Source organism: Narcine bancroftii, chromosome 7, assembly GCF_036971445.1.
Source record: "Narcine bancroftii isolate sNarBan1 chromosome 7, sNarBan1.hap1, whole genome shotgun sequence".
NCBI classification, from domain to species: Eukaryota; Metazoa; Chordata; class Chondrichthyes; order Torpediniformes; family Narcinidae; genus Narcine; species Narcine bancroftii.
In genome coordinates, this window is record NC_091475.1 from 191,219,559 (window position 1) to 191,237,407 (window position 17,849).

The following is a 17,849-nucleotide window of genomic DNA, read 5'->3' on the forward strand; positions in this document are numbered from 1 at the left end:
ATCTTTCTCCTGAAGGCACTGGAGACGGTGTCCGCTTGACCTTGACTCTCCCATGAGGAGAAACATCATTCCAACATTTAACCTGTCAAGACAACTACAGATCTCATATGTTTCCATAACATTGCCTATAATTCTTCTAAACTCCAGCGAGTACAGACCCAACCTTTCCTTGTAAGACAGCTGCTGCAGATCTGGGATCGATCAAGTCAAGTTTATTGTCATCTGATTGTATAAGTACAACCCAATGAAACAGTGTTCAAAACATGTAGGCCTACATCCAGACATAAACACACATACAGACAAATAACATTTATGCAAGACAATTATTTCATGTATACAAATAAATAAATATTGTTTTGTACATATGAGAGTCTCAGATAGTTAGTGTGAGCAGTTCCTTTGGTCGTTCAGCAATCTCACTGCCCGTGGGAAGAAGCCGTTCCTAAGACTGGTGGTTCTGGCTCTGATACTCCTGTATTTCTTTGCTGATGGGAGCAGCTGAAAGATGCTCTGTTCAGGATGGAAGAGGTCCCCAACGATTTTGTACGCCCTTTTTAGACAACAATACCAGTCGATGGGAGGGGGGGGAGGTGGGTAGGAAGACTCCAGTGATCCTCTCTGCCACTCTTATGGTCCTGTGGATTGACCTCCAATCTATTTCTCTGCAGCAACCGTACCACACTGTGATGCAGCCAGCCAGAGCTCTCTCGATAGAGCTCCTATAGAAGGTTGATATAATGTTGGCAGGTAGCCTCGCCCACTTCAGTCTTCCCAGAAAGTGCAGTTGTTGTTGCATTTTCCTGACAAGTGAGATGTTGAATGTCCACGATAGGCCACTAGTTAAGTGAACTCCAAAGAACTTGGTGCTCTCCAGTCTCTCTACTGCAGAGTTGTTGATGTTTAGTGGAGAGTGGTTGTTCCTGCTCCTCCCGAAGTCCACGATCATCTCCTTTGTCCTGTCCACATTGAGACTCAGGTTGTTACACTCGCACCAAGTGCGACTCGTCGTTGTTGCTGATGAGGCCGACGACTGTTGTGTCATCTGCAAACTTGATGACATTGTTGAAGCTGAATCTGACGATAGTCGTGGGCCAGTAGTGTGAACAAGAACAGGCTGAGCATACAGCCCTGAAGTGTTAACAATCTCATGACAACAATTATAATATTTATTGTCATACACATACATTTACTCGCTGCAGCCCAACAGGTACTTTTGCAAAATAAACAACTACATGAATTATATCTTTACTATTTCCAATGACAAGATATTTTTCCTTAAATAAGAGGACTGATGTTGCACACATTGTCCAAATGTGTTCACACAGGTGCCTTGTACAATTGTAGCGATCCTTTCTGGCTTTTGTTCCCAAACCCTTAAAGTCCAGCATTCCAGCTATTTGCTGCATTTTCTTGCTAGTTTTTTTTTGTGTTCTCTGACCCGGACTCTAAAATCCCATAAGACTTTCTGCAGTGTTTATTTAAAAATAAATCTTTCAAAAGGGAACAAGATTGCATTTTCCCCACATCGTGATCCTTTTGACTGCTCTCTTAACCCAACAATTTGTTTTTGTGAACTGAATTGCCCATACAAGCTTACCCTCTCTTCCCCAACACCACCCCTCCCACCCTGCCCCCCTGTGCTTTAGATTCATTCACAAATTTGGCTACAGTACATTTGATTCCTTCCTCTAAATTATTAAAATACATTGTAAACAGATGTTGTCCCACCAATGATACCTGTGGCAACCCACTGGTTACAGGTTGCCAACTGTAAATTGCGCCCCTGTCCCGACTTGCCATTTTCTGTTAGTTAGCCAACTCTTTATTCTTGATGATACATTACCTTCAACAGTATGAAATCTTATCTTGCCAAGTATTGTTTTGTGTGGCACCTTTTTCAATGCCTTTTGAAAATCAAAATCCAAAGTCCAATATATTACACCTGCTGGCTCCTGTCTGTCTACACAGGCTGATCCTTCCTGAAAGAACCCTTAGAAATTTCAGATATGGTGAACAGATTTTGACATTGCCAATGCTCAGCTATTACCTGCTTAATAATTAACTCTAATGTTTTTTTTTCCCAATAGTAGATGTAAATCTAGTAGGGTTTTTAATCTATTGCCCTTTATATGCTTTGGTAGTTTGCTAACCTCCCCAGTATCTCGGAATTTTTGGAGCATCATAAGCTATTTCTATTGGAACTCTAAGATATAAACCATCTGTTCCAGAAGACCTCTCAGCCCATGAGCTTGATTAATACTACTTTTCCAGAGATGTCATATTTAATCTTGATCCTAGTTGAACGGTCAACCAGCTTACCTACCTCGGTTGCACCATTTCATCTGATGCAAGGATCGACAAAGAGATAGACAACAGACTCGCCAAGGCAAATAGCGCCTTTGGAAGACTACACAAAAGAGTCTGGAAAAACAACCACCTGAAGAAACACACAAAGATCAGCGTGTACAGAGCCGTTGTCATACCCACGCTCCTGTTCGGCTCCGAATCATGGGTCCTCTACCGGCATCACCTACGGCTCCTAGAACGCTTCCATCAGCACTGTCTCCGCTCCATCCTCAACATTCATTGGAATGACTTCATCACCAACGTCGAAGTACTCGAGCTGGCAGAGTCCGCAAGCATCGAATCCACGCTGCTGAAGACCCAACTGCGCTGGGTGGGTCACGTCTCCAGAATGGAGGACCATCGCCTTCCCAAGATCGTGTTCTATGGCGAGCTCTCCACTGGCCACCGAGACAGAGGTGCACCAAAGAAGAGGTACAAGGACTGCTTAAAGAAATCTCTTGGTGCCTGCCACATTGACCACCGCCAGTGGGCTGATCTCGCCTCCAACCATGCATCTTGGCACCTCACAGTTCGGCGGGCAGCAACCTCCTTTGAAGAAGACCGCAGAGCCCACCTCACTGACAAAAGGCAAAGGAGGAAAAACCCAACACCCAACCCCAACCCACCAATTTTCCCCTGCAACCGTGTCTGCCTGTCCTGCATCAGGCTTGTCACTCACCAATGAGCCTGCAGCTGACGTGGACATTACCCCTCCATAAATCTTCGTCCGCGAAGCCAAGCCAAAGAAGTTGAAGGGCTATTATGTGTAGTTGCAGGTGCAACGATCTGTCAGGAGGTGGGTGAGAGATTCTTCTGTTAAGTCCATTTCAGCAATTCAACAGTGTCTGTGAGTCTGTTCATGGTGGCACAGGGCAAGAGATTGACATCACTTTGAGGAGATTCCTCAATCACAACAGCAGTTTTGGAAGCAAAGGATGAAAAAAGAGGTAAATTAAAGTTTAGATTTTAGAAGAGCAGTCATGATCAAACTAGTTACAGAAGTGTGTGGTGAGTGTCGTGCATACAAATGTAAAGGAGCACACAATGACGACAGGACTTCTCTGAAAATGTGTGGCACTTGGATCTCTTCAGAGATTTCCCGTCTTTGCTCATTAACGAGTAAATGAGGGGTTAAACACGTAAGTCTGCTCATTACAGTCTCTGCTCTGTAATTGGATGATTTGGTGACTGTAAGGTAAAACATCATGAGATGGGAATGTGTAAGGAGTTACCCTGTACAGGGCTGTAACAAGATGTGAATGCATCCTTGTACTTACAAGATAAGAGAGACATTGATGGATTGAGAGGCAGGAAGCTAGCAGGGAAAGGATAGCAACAGTTTTAGTCATTGGACAAGTAATGATATGATGATGTTCTAAGCACGTATCCAAGGGTATAAAAAATCACCATTTTGCTGATAACGGCAGAATGCATTCTCCGACTAACATGGTTAGTTGCAAGTGTTACAATCCGGTAATAAAGAACAAAGAACCCTGATTTCGACTCAGCCTGGTGTTTGTCTCACTCATTCATGAACAAAGCAGACCTAACATGACACAGCTTTGTTCAAGAGGCTAGAACATTTTCATTCTGGTCCAATCAGTCCCAGAAAATGAAATTCACTTGGACTCAGTTTCCTGCTGTGTGTTATTACCATTCTCATTATCTAAACCCCACAGTTTGTTTCCCTCAGAGATGGAAAAAAAACTTCAAACTAATTGGATGCCAAGTCAATGATCTTCTGTGCTCTGGGCTTAAGCATGTCATCATGTTCCTGCTAAGAATGTTACCATAAATTAGACTGCAAAGGGACAGCAATCTCCTTTGATAATGTGCATTAGTTGCATGTCCCATGTCCCAGTTTAGAAAGCCACTCATGCTCATATATCATTAACATACAACCGCAGAAATAAAAATCTGTTCAGCAGTTGTACTTTTTTTTAAAAAAAAAGCTTCATGAACTTTTCTCGGAGCAGTCAGTATTTTCTTCCATCACTGGAGTTTCTGTTGCAAACCGAGCCATACACTCTGCAAGATGCTAGGGAGAATGAATACCTTTATCAAGCGGTATTTAATTTGCAGTTGTATCCAAAATTTGATGTGTTGGCTCTGGATGCAATGAGTTTCCAGCTGCCCTCTACGAAGTCAGTGCTTCAAGAGACTTGAAGTTCCCCTTTCACACTTGGCTCGTATGAATGTAAAGGTCAGCTACGACAGTGGCATTTCCACTACGACTCATGGTGGGGGGAGGGCGGAATCACCAGCAGGTTATAGGATTCAGTGACCTCTGGGCAAATCAAAAGAATAATGTTCAATCTTTCTTTAAAGGTAGAAACTTTGGAGTGCAACCAATTTCCATGAAGTCTGTTACACTGCATAGGTGTCTTTACAATATTGCATCCCATGACAATTGCTGGAACACAGTGGCAATGAGATTAGTACAGATGAGTGCCACGTGGTCAGAGTTGACAAAGTGACTGAAAGACCTGTTTTGGTACTACATAACTGACTGTAAAGGGTTAAACACGAAAATCTGCAGAGTCTGGAGTTGAGTGCAATACACAAACATGCTGGAGAAACTCAGCAGGTCACCCAGCATACATGGAAAGTAAACAGGTCAGGACTGAACCCTTTGTCAGGTATAAACAAAAACAGGCAGGTGCCAGAATAAAACGGTGGGGTGGGGGAGGAGGAGAGGCACCCTTGCTGTAAGAGCTATCCCGTTTGCTCCATTATTCCATGAGGTCCTGCTTTCCACCTCCTCTTGCAATCCTTAACCAATTAATTTTTAAAATCCATCTCTGAATCTGCTTCCACCAACCGTAAAGCTAGTGATCCTCAATCAGTGGTTTTCAAACTGCCCCCCCCAAACTCACGTTCCACCTGAAGCAATCCCTATGCCATAAGTGCTCTTTGATTAGTAAGGGATTGCTTCAGGTGGTATGTGAGTGGAAAGAAAAAGTTTGAAAACTACTGTTTTAATCGTACCTAATTGACTCGTTATGTGCCCGGTTTCTTAACTCCAAAGGAAATGGGCCACTGACAATCTTACTCAAGCAAAATATTTCAGTAAAAATTGGGTCTAGAGCAGTGGTTCTCAACCTTCCCTTTCCACTCACATACCACCTTAAGCAATCCCATACTAATCACAGAGCACTTAAGGTGGAATGTGAGTTTAGGGGGGCAATTTGAAAACCACTGTCATAGATCATGGAAAAATATTTATTCCCTGTTGCTTTAGGTCTAAATCCTCTGTTTCCTAACTCTTCTGCCAGTAAGAACAGTTGTTTTTATTCACTTTGTCCAAATCCTTCAAGATTTGAATGATTCTGTCAAATCCCCTTTCAATCTCTACTCAAAGGAGAGAAACCCTGATGTGCCAAAATAACTTGGATTCCCTTATCTGTCGAGCCATGGCTGTAAATCTTTTCTCCATCCTCAGGCCTTCACATCCAAACTCTATGCCACTGTCAGTCTTAATTTACATTGCCAATAAGTTTGTGAAGCATAAGGCAGAGTAACTTTGCACACCTCATGGAGTGCTGGCTTAATTGGTACAATCTCACTCCTTACAAGCAGACATCACCGAAGTATGATTGCCATATCATATGTCAGAAATAATTTTGAAGTATGTAACCTGATCTGCCTGTGCTCTTTAATAAGGATTAAGGAGATGGTATCAAAAGTATGGGTCTGCATTTGTGGCTTTATTCCTTACTGATGGCAGTTTTTGAATTTCTCTCTTTGTTTAATGCCTAAAGAATCACTTTCTGTAAGAAGCCAATATTAGGTCTTAAAATGTGAAAAGGCAAAGATTGACTGAATAATTTCCCTCATAATCCTTTAGAATGCATAATTTTAAACTAGAGTCCAGTTACAACTTTGATCCTGTGAAACAAGCAAAATATACTGGTATCAATGCCAACTTGCTACCTTATTGAAATGTCTGACATTCAAAAAGGTTCCAATGCCGTTCAATGTTCATTTTTCTCTTTCAAAGACCAGAACTCTCATTGAATTCTCACAATGTTAGTACTTCAGGTCAAAGACCTTCTGAGTGTTTCCAGCATTTTCTGCTTTGGTGTTGAATGTACTTTTGAATGAACTGTTTTGTACTTGAAGCCTTACAGGAAAGTGAAACACTCGTGCAAGTCAACTTTCCTGGGTGCTGCGGTGAGGCCTTTCGTCGTGTATATATTTAAATGAATATGGAGATGGAGGAAATTCATCTTGACATTCAAACACACTAATCTCCCAGCTACATGACATTGGCCTCTACGTCCATCCCTGAGGATTGGCCTCACCCACCTTCACCCTCAATACTGGAGGATCACAAGGCTGTGCCCTCTGTCATCTTCTGTCCTCCCAGTACACCTGCATCTGGAAGGCCAAACACCTCTCCAACTCTCTCAGTAACTTTATGGATGCCTCCACCATTGCTGGCAGGATCTCCAACAGTGACAAAATGGAATACAGAAGGGAGATGGAGGGACTTTTGACTTGGTGCCAGGACACCAACCTCTCCCTCAGAGTTGGTTACAGAGTCCCGGAGGAGGGGCAGAGCTCACTCTCTGGCCAACATCAGCAGTGCTGAGGTGGGGAAAATAGAAAGAGTTTAGTTCCTGGGGATAAACATGTCCTTGTCCAGCCACGTCAAAGCAATGGGCAAGAAAGCGCACCAGTGCTTTTACTTCCTCAGAAGCTTGAGGAAATTTGGCATGTCACCACCGTCCCTTAACAACTTCTACAGGTGCATCCAGTCAGGGTGCCATCAATGCATGGTATGGGAACTGCTCTGCCCAAGACCAGAAGAAACTACAGAGGGTTATGAAAATGTCTCAGGCCATCATACGCATCCCCCTTCCATCTATCAACTCCAACTGTAACATCCGCTGCCTTGGAAAAGCAGCTAACATATTAAAATTGTTTTTATATTCAGCCCCATAGCTTTAGGTCAATTTTGTTTATTTGTTTTTGCAGCTTTGAATAAAGATCATTGGGATCCCGAATTCCTGAAGGCCATTCCCATCATGAAGACACGAAGTGGAATGCAGGTAGTTTGTCTGGCGTTTAAAATTAATACCATTACTGTCAGGGATATTATTTCATTCCTTTCTACGTTTAATTTAAGGAAGTGACAAGCAGGTTAGATAAAGGAGATGTAGTGGATGTTATGTATTTGGATCTTCAGAAGGCCTTTGACAAGAAGGTGCCGCACATGAGGCTACTTAACAAGAGCCCATGATATAACAGAAACATACTAGCATGAGCAGAGCATTGGCTGACTGGCAGGGAGCAGAGGGTCAGAATACAGGGATCATATTGTGGTTGGTTGCCAGTTGCTACAGGTGTTCCATGGGGGATGGTATTGGGGGCCACTTCTTTTTACGTTGTATATCAGTGATTTAGATGATGGATGAAGGGCTTTGTGCCCAAGTTTCCAGATGATACGGAAATAGGTGGAGGCACAGGGTAGTGTTGACAAATCAGGGAGGCTGCAGAAAGACTTAGATTGGAAGAATGGGCAGAGAAGTTTTCAATTGAAATACAATGTCGGAAAATGAATGGTAATTACTAAAAAAAGAAATAGACAGACTATTTTCTAAATGGGGAGAAAGTTGAAAATTTCCAGATGCAAAGCGACTTGGGAGTTCTTGTACAGTATACTCTGAAAGTAAACTTGCAAGTTGAGTGAAGAAGGCAAGTGCAATGCTGGCATTCATTTCAAGAGAAATAGAATATAAGAGAAGGGATGTGATGTGGAGGCTTTCTAAGGCACTGGTGAGCCCTCACTTGAATTATTGTGAGTAGTTTTGGGCTCCTCATTTAAGAAAGGATGTGGTGATGTTAGAGAGGGTTCAGAGGTGGTTCACAAGGATGATTCCAGGATTGAATAAGTTATCACATGAGGAACATTTGACAGTTCTTGGCCTGTACTCATTGGAATTTAGGAGAATTGGGGTAGGGGTGGGGGGAGGAGAGGTGGTGGGAATCTCATTGAAACATTTCAAATGTTGAAAGACTTGGAGAGAGTAGAAAGGTTGTTTCCCATGGTGCAAGAGTCTAGAACAAGAGGACACAACTCAAGTTTGAAGAGTGTCCACCCAGAACAGAGTTGCAGAGAAATTTCTTTAGCCAAAGTGTGTTGGATCTGTAGAATTTGTCACCACAGGCTGTTGTGGATGCCAAGGCAGTTAAGGCAGAGATTGATAGGTTCATGATTAGCCAAGATTAGCAGAAACTAATAGGTTCTTGATTAGCCAGGGAATCAAAGGTTATGGGGAGAAGGCCAGGCAATGGGACTGAGTGGAAAAATGGATCAGCTCATGATTGAATGGCGGAACAGAGTCGATGGGCTGAATAATCTATTTCTTCTCCTATGTCTGATGGTCTTAGTTATTTCTTTAAACTTCACAGAAACCGGAATTTGATCCCACCATCTTAATTGCTTGTGTAATTACATGTAGCCTGGGATGCCTTAGTGGACTGGAAAACAAGTTGTTTTCTCAAATTAGCCAGAAGGAATGGGAAGCACAGTGGCACAGCTAGTAGGCCCACTGCCTCACCGCATCAGAGGCCCAAGTTCAGTCCTATGCGCAGGAGCTCTCTGCGGGGCGTTTGCACGTTTTACCTGTGACCTCCTGGGTTTTGATGGGATGCTCTGTTTCCTCCCTCATCCCAAAGAAGGTAGATCAACTGGCGATTTCATTGCTCTCAGTATGTAGTTAAGTAGTTGAATCGGGGAAGAGCTGATGACAGTAAGGGATGATTTTTAAAAAATAGAGTTGGAGTAGCATAAATGGGTGTTGAGAGTTGACACAGACTTGGTATCTCTCTAATGAGAGTCATTGGTGAATCTTTCCGTAACATAATCTGTTATCAACGCATAAAGACAGGCTGGCTATTCATAGAATCCCTGCTCTTCTGGGCCCAGGAAGAAAGTAAAAAGGAATGATGATGTGAATGCTTAGGTTTTCAGGCCTGGCTCTAATCCCACTTGTTGCTGGATCAGCCTGGCAGGATTCCTGCTGGAACCACACACTTAATTGGCCAAGAAAGATTGGAACTGGGTCCAGATGAGGGTCAGACATTACAATGGACCACACTGCCTTTGCCTGGGATCCTTCAGCATCCGACAGGGTTGCCAACATTGCATTTCATGAAAAGAGGTCAAGTTGTGGGTTGGAAAAATCAATGTGCTGGAGAACTCAGCAGGTCAAGTTGCATCAGTGGGAGAAAAAGAAGTCTTGATGGAATGTTGACAGTCCTTTTTCTTCCATTGATGTTGCTTGACCACTGAGATCCTCCACCGGATCAATTTTGTTTTTGGGCTTATATCTAATGAAAGGTTCATGCTTGAAATGTTGGTTGCATTTTACTCCCTGTAGATGCACAATGACCTGTTGAGTTTCTCCTGTATATTTGCACTCGACCCCAGCATCTGCAGACTTTTTTTTATAACACCAGAAGAGTAGACCCTATAATTTCCCATTGACTAATGAAATTGATGACAGTACCCTTTATCTAGTAATGGGATTTTGGCATTTACCATAGAAGGTAGTGGTACAGATTGATCCCCATAATCTATGTTGTAATAAACATACTCTCATAGTGCTATTGGGTAGGGAGTTCCAGGTTACTGAGACCAACAGTAAAGGAATTATATTGATGATGAGTTTATTGTCATACACATTGTATAATGTACATATGCCCCAAATTATTACTTGCTGCAACCAAACAGGAAAACTATAATAATAAACTAATAGAATTAAATTAAGAGACTGTTATGTACACGACAGCAGCGATTAAAAATGAGTCCTGACGGTTATATTTAAAATTCTATTTTTAATTATTAATCAACAATTATATAACACCTACTCTAATTTAACAAACTTATCTAAATTTATATACAATTTTCTAACAAACTCTAACTATGCGGATATATATTGAAGTGTGTGGAATACCCCAAGCCAATACAGCTCAAGGCTCAATTCTCGGAAGGCAGGTTCAAAGTTCAGACTCCTCTCTCACCTCATCACAGTCAGAATCTCTGTTTTGCCCTGTCACAAACTTCTTTTGGAACAACAAGTCAGGTTAACCACCAGAACTCTGGTCCAAACTGTCAGCACAGGCCAGATATGTATTTGAATCTCTACTGGTTTCCTCACTGACTGGCTGGACTGTCACTTGCGGTGACACTTCCTCCAATTAAACCAAATTCTCTGACACAAAAGATCAAACTCCTTAATATTGCCAATAGGTCTGAAACTCTTGTGGATTCCAGGTTTTTCAACTTTTTGAATACAGACAACTGGCACGTCCTCCTTTTCTCTCTTTCTCCTTAACACGGGACAATTTGCCATCACATGACCAGGCTTCCTACAACAGTAGCACAGGGGACCAAAATAGTTTTTTCTTTTTCTTGCTTTCCTTCAACTTTACCCCTAGCACTACTTCCTCATATGTTTTCTAACTTGCGTGGGCATTCCACATTATCCCTCTGGAAGGTTTTACTTGGCACAAATTCAACCCTCTGGAAGGCTCCACTTGGTGCGAACTTAACCCTAAGGGTTACAGCAAGCTCATTCGTTACTTCAGCAGATTCTTGCCAAGGTTCTAATCCTTCTTCAAATATGCTTTGCCTCACTGCAGTGATAATGTTCTCTAATCAAAGTTTTTTTTAACTCAGGCTGCCTTTGTCTTTCCTCCTCCTCATTCTGTCTTTGTCTTTCAGCTTCCTCCCCTCCCAACCTCAATTTTGCTCATTCTAGTTGTTCTCTCTCTCTTCTCTTTGTTTCCACTAATCTAAGTTGTTCTTTCTCAAACTTCAATCTAAGTTTTTCTCATTCAAACTGCACTTGTTCTTCCTCTTCAAACTTCCCTTTATCTACATAATAGTCACCTATAACTTTCTGAATCTCTGCCTTCTTCATCATTGATTTTACCACTGTAAAGTTCAACTTTTGTGTAATAGTCAACAACTCGCTCTTTCTTGCCCACTGCAAATCTACAATGGTGGGTGATCCCAGAAACCTATCAATGTCCATCACTGCTATCGTTCCACACACAAGCCTTTAATTTGGCTTAAAAAGAAATTCTAATCAGTCAAATTGACAATTAATCGATCACTCAGCTCCCAATTTGGTGTGATCCCAGACAAGCCCCCAATTTTGTTACACACATAACAACAGCAATTAAAAATTAGCCCAGTCAGTGTTATATTTAAAATAATATTTTAATTATTAATCAGAAATTATATAACACCTACTCTAATTTAACTAACTTATCTAAACCTAACTAAATGTATATACTATTATCTAATTTAAACTCCAACAATGCATGAATATATTTTTTTCTTTTTTTCTTTGGCTTGGCTTCGCGGACGAAGATTTATGGAGGGGGTAAAAAGTCCACGTCAGCTGCAGGCTCGTTTGTGGCTGACCAGTCCGATGCGGGACAGGCAGACACGATTGCAGCGGTTGCAAGGGAAAATTGGTTGGTTGGGGTTGGGTGTTGGGTTTTTCCTCCTTTGCCTTTTGTCAGTGAGGTGGGCTCTGCGGTCTTCTTCAAAGGAGGCTGCTGCCCGCCAAACTGTGAGGCGCCAAGATGCACGGTTTGAGGCGTTATCAGCCCACTGGCGGTGGTCAATGTGGCAGGCACCAAGAGATTTCTTTAGGCAGTCCTTGTACCTTTTCTTTGGTGCACCTCTGTCACGGTGGCCAGTGGAGAGCTCGCCATATAGCACGATCTTGGGAAGGCGATGGTCCTCCATTCTGGAGACGTGACCCATCCATGCCAGTGCTCAAGGCTCTATTCTTGGAAGGCATTTCAAAGTTCATTTTCAGAAATTCAGTGATGACATGTGGGTTTCAATTTGATGTGACACACAGGCTTTAAGATGTGCGAGACATGCAAGCCTTAAGTGGATGCAACACGCAGGCTTTAAGATTGGGGAGACACACAGGCTTTAAAGTGGATGAAGTCAGCAGTTCCTGAAGTGGGTGAAAGAGACCGGGGGTGGAAGAATGTTACTTACCATACCCTTGTTCCTGGTGCTTCAGAGAAATATCCTTTTTAGATGAATGCCTTCTTCTGCAGTTAGAACCCTTTTCATGGGTCAGTTGACTAGATTGCAGTATTTCTTCTGCAACTTTAAAACCCTTTTTGTGGGTCAGTCGAAGTGATCTCTCATTCTTCTATAAGCAAAAGAAGGAAATCTGACTTTCTCCACACAAGGAGGCCAAGTGGGTTTTTCATTCCCACAAAGGAGGTCAAAGAGCTGTTTACTCTTGTGATGCTTCCTTAAAATGGCCTCTGGAGCAAAATGTGTGCCTGCACTGTCTTTTCAAGAAGATGGTCACATGGTCTCTGCCCCTGGCTTCTCCCCTTCACTCTGCAAATGTATCAACTTTTTGGAACATGCTATCTTCGAAACCAGCTGCTAGTTCACAGTCACTTTTCAAAACCTGCAGGCTTTTGCTAAATCTGTTCTCTTAAAACGACAGTCCCAGTCAAATAAAATGGTCTGAAAAATGGGAGAACTGCACAAGACATTAAATACATAGATAGATAATACATGTTCACAGTCCAAAAAAAGTGACTTGCAATAGTGCATGATCAATGTATCAAGGGGAGGTTCAGCTGTTGGAAAGAATCTGTTATTGAACCTAAAGGTACTGGTTTTCAGACTTCTGTACCTGCTGCCTGAAGAAGCCGTGAGAAGAGATTGTGACCAGATTGATGGGGGTCCTTTATGATGTTGGCTTCCTTCTTGAGGCAACACCTCACATACAATAGATGTCTGTAATGGATGGGAGGTCAGAGCCTGTGATAGACCTGCCTATGTTTGCAACCTTCTGCATTCCTGGGTACTTGTCTTGCCAAATCAGGCTGCGATGCCATCAGTCTGTTTGCAGTAGTTTGATGGAGTTTCCTCAGACGCCTTAGAAAGTAAAGATACCAGTGTGCCTTCTTCACGGTTGCCTCAATGTTTTGACTCAAGAAAGATCTTTTGAGATATGGACTCCTAGGAACTTGAAGGTCCTGACTCATTCCACCTCCAACCCATCAATGCAGACAAGTGCGTGGTTTGTCGGCCTCTCCATCCTAAAATCAGCAATAACCACCTTGGGTCTTGGTGACATTGAGAGCAAGATTTTTGTTCTGGCCCTATGCACACAGGTGATTGATTGCCAAAATATTTCCATGGAGTGCGACGTGCGGAGAGCTTCAAGGTGATGGATTTTCTGTACACTTGCTCCCCTGGTCCTGCCAGGTGCACAATGCTGTCATTCATAGGTTCCAATTACATCCCCACTGCAGGATGGCTTGGAATGTGTCAGGCATTCATCCAAGGTTAATGTTTCAGCTGATGATCCAATTAGAATAGCCCCATTGTACTTATAATAAAGGTAAAGGCCCATTATTGTCACGTAATACTACATTTGGAATGTAACATTCATGAAATTCTTAGTCTTTTGTGTATCTTAAGACAGTCTGAGAGTAGCCACTTTGTCCAGTGCCCCTCACAGAAACCCTCAGCACCTGGTGGTCCTGTGTAGTCTCCCCTCCAAGTACTCACCAGGCCTGAGATTGCTTAGCTTCTGAGATCAGACAATCTTGGGCATATTCAGGCTATTAGGCTGTCTGAGGTAACCAAGTAAGTTCAGACTATCCTGCACCGTTTGAACTAACTGGGGTCTACTGTTTGCACTGTGCTGAGCTAAATGATCCCAGCCAGAATGGAACTCAGGCTTTTGTAGTACCACTGTTGTAGTTCGGATCTCAAACAACGAGGCAGAGTATATGAAACAGGTACACAGTCTATTGGCATGATAAGAAGCTTTCCATTAAGGTCAGCAAGATGAAGGAGCTAGTCGTCTACTTCAGGAAACGGAGGGGAGCATATATATGTTTTTTTACACACACACACACACACACACACACACACACACACACACACACCTGAGGTGAAGATGGTGGACAGCTTCAAGATCTTTGAAAGTACATCCAAGAAAATGCACCATTGACTCCACTTTTTCAGAAGCCAAAGAAAATTCAGCACGCCTCCCCAAGGTCTCTGACTAACTTTTTATAGGTGCACCATAGAAAGTGTCCTGTTTGTACAAGTGCGCAAGATAATGAGAGGCATTGATCATGTCGATGACTAGAAACCTTTTCCTTAGGGCTGAAATGACTAACACAAGGGGGCGTCATTTTAAGGTGCTTGGGAATCAGTGCTTGGAGGGCATAAGAGTTCAGTTTTTCATATAGAGAGTGATGGGTGCATGGAATGCACTGCTGGCAACGGTGATGGAGACAGGGGTAATAGGATTTTTATGAGACCATTAGATAGGTACATGAAACTGAGAAAATGGAAGAGTTATGCAGTAGAGAAATTCTAATCAACTGTTAGAGTAGGTTATTAGGTCGGCACAACACTGTAGGCCGAAGAGCCTGTACAGTCTTGTAGATTTCTATGTTCTAAGTACACAAGAAACTTCAGAGAGTAGTAAATCCAGCTCAGGCCGTCGTACAAACCAACCTCCCCTCTGTAGACTCCATCTACTTGCCACTGTCACAGGGAGGCTGCCAATATATTAAAGGATCCATCCCACCCCGATCATTTTCTCTTCTCCAACCTTCCACTGGGCAGAAGATACGTGTGCTTGAAAACACGAATTTCCATACTCAGAGGTTATCAGATTCTTTATTGGACCTCTCAGCTGGCTTACCTCAAGGGAGTCCATTCCCAAATGTTATCTTCCTGTAGATAAAGTGAAACCTAGCTCCTGCAGCAGTTTCTCTCAGCTTGCTGGCATGCTGTCTGTATCAAACACTGTTGAAAGAGTGTGACTGTTTACACTGATGTCATGGTTGGAATCATCTAACAGAGATGAGCAAAGCAAGAAAGATCGCCTGGGTTGCATTAACAAAGCGTGGCTGAACTCACTAGCGAGAGGTCTCACTGCTTCTGAAAGCTTAAAAAGATTTTGCAAAGAAGTCCAAAATCCTTTGATATTTGCTATTATTTGAACGTGAACATTTTGATTAAACAGCACAGGCTGCAGTATTTGGGCGGGCATTCTGCACTCAAATGGAAATGTTCATGTTGTTCAGTTAATTGAAAAATGCTATGCATAAATTTCTTATTTGATTTTCTGAAATACACAAATACTGAAATCCTATCTCAGGGAATTAGTTAACATTAAAAGGTAGTGGTATTAGCAGTTACTGAGAATACCTCAAACAATATTGGATTTGGGATAGATTGAACACATATAACCATATAACCATACCTGGAATAGATGTGTATAATTTGCCTACTATTTCCAGGCAATATCAGTCAAAAGTGGCAAAGATATAAAGGAACAGATCGTAAGTTAGAAATAAGTATTGTGAGGTAAATAAAGGTCATTAGAGTTTGACCTGAGTAGAACGGAAGTAAAACCTCCCCAATTGTTCCAAGGTATTTCCATTTCTGTTCTGTGATAAGTGGGAACTGCGGATTCATAAATACCTCTGTCTTTGTTTGTCCTTGCATGGCTGAATCACTGCTGTATGATTGATGAGCAAAAAGAAAGTTCTCTTCCCTACAACTGTCTCCTCCTTGCTCCCTCCTGCACTCACTTCAAGCATATCGAGTGGACCCTGCAGCGCTGAAATCATCCACTAAAGTACCTCAAATTACTGACTGCAATGCAGACGGCATTCAGCCCATCAACTGCATGGTAGCAGGCCCTTTTGACTCACAAGCCCATGCTGCCCAATTACATCCAATGAACCTACATCCCCGTACGCTTTGAATGGTGTGAGGAAACCAAAGCAAACACAGGGAGAAAGAATAAACTCCTTACAGACTGCGCTGGATTCAAACCCAAGTTGCTGTAATATTGTTGCACTAACCACTCGCTAACCGAACTGCCCCATTTAGTTTTTTTTCAATTTAGACCTACAGTGCTGTAACAGGCCCTTCTGGCCCACGCGCCTGTGCCACTCAAATACGCCAATTAACCTATAACCGCTGTACGCTTTGAAGGATAGGAGGAAACTGGAGTTGGTCCATGTTAACTCCCTCAGAGCAATCATTCATACTCCTCCCCCTACCTCCCCATTTATTTATTTGTAACCAAGTAACTTATTTTCTGTTACATTGCCTTTAACTCCCTGGGAGAACTGAATTACCCTTGATCTTTTATGTTTATCCACAATGTAGGCTTGTTCACTTAAATTAGTTAATGGAGAAATTGTAAGGCAGAGAAATTGTAAGGCAGTCGTTTCTGTCAAAATAATAAACTCTCTGATGTCTGTATTGGCTACTCCATCAGGAAATCTTTTGTTTATTCAGCAAGATTCCAATATACCATATGGTAAAAACCGTTAAACTGCTGACTGACAATATTGTGTTGTTTGCAGTTCTCCTGTGCGTCTCCAAGCCATGGTGGGCCAGACAATGGCCATGAAGTTTGGGTCTGCAATAGTGATGGGTACGTTGGGCAGGTTTGTTTGCTCAGCATCAAGCCAGTGCCCACAGTGGAAGCCTGCATCGCAGTCTGTTCAGCAAGGATCATCTGCATCGCCTCAGTACCAGGCCTTAGTGGCACCTCCAGGTGGGGATTTGTGCACATTCTCCTGTAATCTATTTTAAACTACCATTGCTATATAAGCTAGTCAAAGGTATGGTCACAAATACAGTAGAAGTCTAAAAATCCAGACTGCTTGGGGATTGGGTCAGTCTGGATTTTCCAGATTCATGAGCAGTACTTTTAAAATTCACACTTAAGGAGGAATAAAGAAGAGATGAACAGGTAAATTTTGATAGTTTATTCATAAGCAAATGCCGCATGCTTCATTTATCAAAACGAGCAGTTTTAAAGAAAAATAAAGTGATCTCTTGTTGCTGCAGTGTATCTGTGGCATTTACGCATGCACACATAAGCTCACGAAATGTAAAAATATAAAAAGAAAAAATATTGAGAGTTTTCAGTTCATAAAGTCCAGAATTTTGGACTTCTGCTGTAGACTATGTTTGATCCGAAGAAACAAACAATTTATGCTACCATCAAAACAGTCTGGCCTTGTAAAACATTTCAATGATACTATATTGCATCTCAGCCATAAAAATATTCTACAAGATTGAGAATTGAATATGCCCACAAAAGCATTATTGTTAATAACATTGTTTAGTTGACAAATATATGCTGAGCAGTTTTCAATCTAAATACATTTTCCTCAAATTGAAAAAATACAATATGTATTGAGGAAATGTCTTTGTTTATGCAAAGTCCCCAAAAATAATATTTTTGTAATAGTAGTTTTCATTCTTTTCGTTAATAAACTGTTCATATATACAAACAATATAATAGGGAAAACCACTTGTTGAAAAGTTGTTAGCTGTTCATAAATTTCAGGGATTTGCTTGGTAAATTGTTTATTTTGAGTCAAGTTTATGTTCTGTAACATTCATAACAGATGATATTGTCCTGTAGCCAGATGTCATTAAT

General features: G+C 42.0%; 1 protein-coding gene across 1 annotated transcript in view; it reads left to right on the forward strand.

Moving 5' to 3' along the window:
• Positions 1 to 17,849, forward strand: part of LOC138739530 (rho guanine nucleotide exchange factor 17-like) — a 454,989-nt gene that overhangs the window by 393,019 nt on the left and 44,121 nt on the right. Inside the window, exons 12-13 of the mRNA XM_069891792.1 lie at positions 7,327 to 7,400; positions 16,762 to 16,955. Of these exons, the coding sequence (XP_069747893.1) occupies positions 7,327 to 7,400; positions 16,762 to 16,955 (268 nt within the window). The remainder of the gene's footprint in view (positions 1 to 7,326; positions 7,401 to 16,761; positions 16,956 to 17,849) is intronic.